Source organism: Scatophagus argus, chromosome 7 (assembly GCF_020382885.2).
Source record: "Scatophagus argus isolate fScaArg1 chromosome 7, fScaArg1.pri, whole genome shotgun sequence".
NCBI lineage: Eukaryota > Metazoa > Chordata > Actinopteri > Scatophagidae > Scatophagus > Scatophagus argus.
In genome coordinates this window covers 8,958,385-8,964,501 of record NC_058499.1, presented here as the reverse complement: position 1 = coordinate 8,964,501, position 6,117 = coordinate 8,958,385, and the positions used below count along the sequence as shown (strand labels likewise).

The 6,117-nt window shown below is 40.3% G+C and overlaps 1 protein-coding gene across 2 annotated transcripts in view; it reads right to left on the bottom strand.

Annotated features, from left to right (window-relative positions):
• Positions 1-1,905: 1,905 nt before the first annotated feature.
• LOC124061795 (tumor protein p53-inducible protein 11-like) overlaps positions 1,906-6,117 on the bottom strand; it is a 30,432-nt gene continuing 26,220 nt past the window's right edge. For both annotated transcript variants that reach the window (XM_046394036.1, XM_046394035.1), the window contains exons 7-8: positions 4,055-4,156; positions 1,906-3,350 (exon numbers count right to left, since the gene is read on the bottom strand). In XM_046394036.1, coding sequence (XP_046249992.1) covers positions 3,217-3,350; positions 4,055-4,156 — 236 coding nt within the window. In that variant the 3' untranslated portion in view covers positions 1,906-3,216. The remainder of the gene's footprint in view (positions 3,351-4,054; positions 4,157-6,117) is intronic.

The window sequence follows — 6,117 nt, the reverse complement described above, 5'->3', positions numbered from 1 at the left end:
GTGATTAAAAAATAAAACCTGTTTGTAAAGTGATGCTGTTCATCACTGATACAACAGGTTTAAAGCATGCTCAGGCTGTAAAGCTGATGTAATTTCTGGTATTTCAGTACATGTGACGCGATTGTTTTGTCAGCCGTTTAAACTTCATTTAAAACCTTTAAAACAAGATGAATTCAACTTCATTCCCAGTAGACACTTGAGGCTAAATGTGGCTGCTTTACATCAGAAATCACCACACTATTTGTGCCATGTCATACTGACTGATTGATTTCAAGAGGGCTCCACTATCAAACACAAACAGCATATTTCTAAAGCTGCAATCAGCAGTTGATTAGTTGATGGACAGAAGATTAATCAGCACCAATTCAGATAATGGATTAATCATTTTAGACAAACACTTTCTTTCTTTGTTCCACCTTCACAAAAGTGAACACCTGCTGTTTGTGGTAATGTGAGCGTAATGTGAATATCTTTGATTTTAAGACTGTAGGTCGGAAAACACTAGGAGTTTTAAGATATCACACAGGGTTTGAGGAAATATTACTTGTGAGAAATTGTGATTTTTCACATTTTTCTGACATATTATAGATCAAACAATTCATTAGCAAAATAATAAGCAGATTAAGTAATAATGAAATAACACTTTGTTGCAGGCCCATATCAGAAAAGACAAAATACAAAGGTGATTGCATCACTTTTGAAGTCTTCAAAATAAACAACAGTTTCCTTTATTTCAAACTAAATAGTGGAAATCCAAAACAATTCATTTTGAGGTTCGATATAGCACATATATACATAAGAACACAATGCTACAACTTGAAACAGTTTGACCTGGTATGCAGTTCACAACAGTACAACAGCGTATATGTTGGGTCCACATCAGATGGAATGAAAAGATCAACTTACCATTCCTCCAGAGGACACAACTTAGCAATGTTTTCGACTAATTTACGTCAGAGAACCAGGAGGATGAAAGAGACGTTTCTTTACGTCCCTTCTTCTGGCCCCTTCCCCCCTGAAACTGCCCATCTCTTCTTTAAATAAACCTGCTTTCCAGACCTTTTTCATTTCACAAGGCTGATGATTTGAGGACTGTAGTATCAAGGGAAATGGAATTACATTTTTCCTGAACTCCATAATTACCATGCTAGTCAGGACAGAGCAGTAGGTTGGGGCACACAGTGTCACTTGGGAGAGCTGCTTCTAATTAAACACTAGAAAAAAGGGTAATTACAACTTTTAGGAGTACGGGAGACCTCACCCATGTTTCACGTTCCCTATCTAGAACTGTAAGCTCACCCAAGTAACAAGCACATCTGCCTTCAGTGCCCGACTCGCAACTGCAAACCCTCAATCACTCTGACCTCAGGACCACTCCCTTCTTGGGCAGGACTGAACGCGGTCATTTCCAACAATATGGACCACCTTTGGAGGAGACCTACAGTGGGTTTCTTGTTCGACTAAAACTGGTGTTTCAAGTCAAGTGTACAAAATGTGTCAGCTAAATTTAGAGAGTCTTTCTAACTGGCATTAGGTGCTGAGGAGTATAATTTGCAAAGATCAGAGCTGACAAATTGCATTGCCGGTACAGCTTTAAATCACTGGGCTGGGATGACATGCACCCGAAGGTGTGCCAAGCATCAGGAGGTAGAAAATGTACTGAACCTATTGATTGGCTGGACACTGTGTTAAGTAATATGTTTCAAGGCCAATACAGTTTAACTGCCTATGAATCAAATTTTTAGACTTTTTGCCACTTTCAGCATCCATTCACCACCATTAACGTCTTTCTTTATCCGCTTTGTGTTCTAGTTGGTGGCAGCTTGCTACACACTTTCTTTTGCTGGATTATATTGCATGCATGACACTTAAATATGGACAAAATAACACACACCAAGAAAGATCAACCTGTGAAAATCGTTTTTAACTAATACTGGACAAGTTCCTTGTTCAGTTCAGAAGAACACCACATAATAGTAAATACATTTATTTACAGATATACAAGTAGCAGGATGCACGGTTGATGACTGTTCTTTTACGTAGTTTTAAGGCAAGGCTAAGGATATGGTGTATGTAAAAAAACAAAACAAAACAAAACAAAACAAAAAAAATCCCAAACAAAACAACTGTGCTACATCACTTTAGAAGAAGCAGGCCTCAGGTTTGTTTGTCCTGCACACTAACTAGTTTTACAGTAATGGTTACTTTCTGTAAATATGCTCAGGCTTCGGTCCTGCGTCTGAGGCATACTACACTGCTTCTCTTCTATGAGTCAGTTCACATGTGCATTTATCAACATAACATGTCTAAATGTCAGCAGTGTAGCTATTCTGCATAAAACAATACCTTTTCACTTGGGTAGAACCTCAAGGAAAAAAAAAATAGATATATATCACTTTGCTCTTCAAAAATGTTTTTAATGTTGAGCATTTCTTTTGGGGATATTCCTTTTCTGAATACGATCGATGGCCATGACTGAGAGTAAAAACTGACCTTCAGGAGTTTCCTCAGAGTGCTGAGATTAGCTTGTCTGACTGCACCTGAATCTTACACTAAGCACAGTTGATGCCTCTACCAATCAATGCGTTCGCTGGAGAGCTGTCAGAGAAGGATGCAAGAGCAGATAGTCAGGCTTCTTTTCAGTATACACACACAATGTGAGTTGACATCAACAGCATCAAACAGGAAACACATAATACAAACTCAAGGTCCTTGAGTGATTATCAAGTCGTATCAAGAAGCAACATTTTATCGGATAACACTAAATACTCAATCTGGTAATCACGTAGCTGTACATGACCACACCACGGTCAGACATTTGAAATTATTCGGCTCTGTACATATTAAATCATATAACCAGGTGACACAAGAGCACAATGCACTACAAACTTCTAGGTCCTTCTTTATAATAACAGCACTTGGAACTGAACATAGCAGGAATGTGTGTCAAGAGGGGCTTGACCTCACAGCACAGTGAAAGAAAGAAATTTACTTTCACCATGAGGCTTCTCATTCTTGTTGTAGAGTCTGGAACGTGACACTGTGCTTATCTGTTGAATACTGGGGGGTTACAATAGGCTAGGTCCCATAGACGGGGGCAGGGGGCATCCAGTGGTAATGCTCCAAGCCCCAGTCAAACAATATTCCAAACCTTCTGACCCCACGTTTGTGATCTGTGCTCAGCTGTCCCCTCCCTAGTAGTACCACACAGTCAGCTCAGATCTTCTTTGGCTTACGGCCCAGGTGGTAGTAGTAAGCCATGGTGACCACCAGGAAGAGCACTCGACTGAGCAGCAGGAGTATGGCAGCATTGGGTAGGATGCCAATCTCCACTAAGGTGATGGATGTCACTGAAAGCACACAGTAACATTTAGTACTTGAAATATGATTTGTTTTTTAAATGATAAGCAAAAGACACATTTCATATGATTTTTCAAACTCTATTAACCTCTACAAAGTGGATCTCAAAGGATCAGGATAATTTCACGTCTGTCTTAGAACATAACTAACATGCCAATATGTACACTGAAAGTGGGCAGCAAATTTTACAAAATTCAGTTTTTGATGCTCTTTTTTGGAAAGCATTTCCTTTCTGCACTGGGGAGGAGGGATACTAACACAAAGAGAGAATTTTCTACTTTTAGACTGTGAAAGAAACCAATGTAGTTTCTGTAACTGATTTCTGCTTCAGCTGAACTTTTTTTCCACAGATCCTGTAGAATTTCACGTTCAACACCTACATGAAACTGCTTTAGGAAAAGGGGGGGTCTTCAGGTCTAGTACGGGCAGTTGGAATGGTTACAAAGACAAAAATTGTTTCAATGTACATTTTCATTAATTTAATGCAAAGCTGTAATTACAAATCATGAACACAAGAGGGCAGTATCAACACATACATATGCAAAAATTCTCTGGGGACTGACTAACAGTTTGTTTCAACTCTGTCACCATCAAAGTGAGACAGAAAATGATAGAAAATTTTTGATTCTCACAGTTAAGGACAAAAATACATAACTAAAAAATGTAAAATGATATACTGGAAATGTTGAATCACCTAGAAACTGCACAGCAAAATAGCAGGCTTCACTGAGCAAAGTCCACTGGATGACAATCTTCTCTGCTGTGTACAGACCATTCCACATGATGAGGGCCAGGCCTGGAAAATGATATGATAAAAGAGAATTTATAGGTTTGGGGGCATGGGAAAGAAAACAGGAAAAAAAAAGAGGAAGCTCAGGAAAAAATACTCCTACACGTCTAAAGAGCAATTCCATTCACAAAACTACAACGCAGCTTACTTGCAGCTGTAATCTAACTGTAATCTGTGATGCCATGTACACACAGTGATAATTGGCCTATTGATTCTGTTGAATGCTCTGACTCATTGACTCTGATAAAAGCTTGTGCTCAGTCGTGTTTTTTCCGTGCCATTCTTCCAGTTAATCTTCCTGTATTTCACTCCCACTCCCACACACACACACACACACACACACCAGTGAGGTGAGGAAAATGAGTGGGGGTGGGCAGAAAGGTGGGAGGGCTGATGGACAGAATCTTCTCCCTGCCATGTTCCATCTGCGTGGCAGATGAGACCCCATCCTTTGCCTCCTTTACCGCTCCTTGTCTTCTTGGACATCACCCCTTTTTTCCTTGCTACTCCCTGCCTACGCTGCTGACATTTAAAATAAAGAAGCCCGTCTTTCGTTGGCCTTATGAGATTGAAAGCTGCTTCATTCATATCTTCCTGCACAGTGCAGTGTGTGTAAGATTTTATCTTTCCTCAGGCAATACAGGAATCATGCAGATGGTTATTTTTGATTTGTTCAGAGTTTACATTGTACAGATATATCAAGATATGCTTACAGTGTGAGGTTTCTCCTTGGTATTGTCTTGTGATGGTGGAGGAGGAGAACATATTAGATAAACGCAATGGCCTGGCAAAACTTACTGAATATATGCTAAACCTTTGCTCACATCCTCCTTCATTTGCATGCTTTCTTTGTCAACAAGGAGCGACCTTTGTACCACCTGCTTTGGTGTCACAGTCACATTGTGCCTCTTCACGGAGCCATCACAAACCCTGTAATCACTGAGTGACTGACTCACCAACTTGCCTCCCTTAAACTAAGGCCATTAAAATAATCGCTTGCATCTCCAATTTAATATTTGAGTGAGAGGGGAGCAAAGCACAAATGCCATAATTATCTGGCATATTTATGAGGATCGGTTGTCTCCTGTGGGTGGCATGGCACAGGAGAGTGAGAAAATAAAATATATCTGATATGTGACTGAGTGAATGAGCTGAAAAGGCAGATACTGTTCTCACTCAGGTGTCCATAGGCAACAAAGCTATTTGCACCTTTAGCACTTTCAACTGTTGAGTTACCAGTAACCAGCTGCGCTGCATGTCGCTACTAAAGTACATCATTAAGTAGCATGCACCATTATCTCCCCCCCGCCAGGTGTTCCACCTAGTCCCACCCTACAGTGCTTTGATTGGCAAGTACTTGTTGCCTTGACCAATTCATCTACCACAACCTTGTTACTATGCTTCTCCCATCTGTCGTTATCTACGATCATCCAATCATAAGGACACACTGATGCAAGGAGCACCAGCCAACCACAACACATCAGGCCTTTTCAATCACAGCAAAGTAGCGGAGGACTGTGTAGAACTCTCTTGAGAGAAAATAAGGCACTTTGAAACTGTACTCACATACAGCACATATATTGATTTGCCTCAGTGTGTTCACACCAGATTTGGACCTGATTTATGAGGTGATACAGAAGCTACTTTAGACTTTGATGTGAGTATCATGGTTGGAAATGAGCACCCACTCTAACTTGCAGTGCATCTCTCTCTCTAGTCTGCCTGTCTTTCTAAGCTGGGCAGTGCATTTCTCCATCTGTCAGTGTCTGGGATGCTTGCTATCTCCAGGGCTGTGACTTGGTGTCTGACGAAAAGTGAGACTGAAATACAACTATTTATGACGCTTGCTAAAAGACAGATTTTGGAATCCACCGTGTCTGTGTGAGTTGGAAAGGATATGTAAGACATTATTATCAGACATGCAGTTGATTAGTGTGTATTTTTAGCATGTGTGTGAACAAATAAAA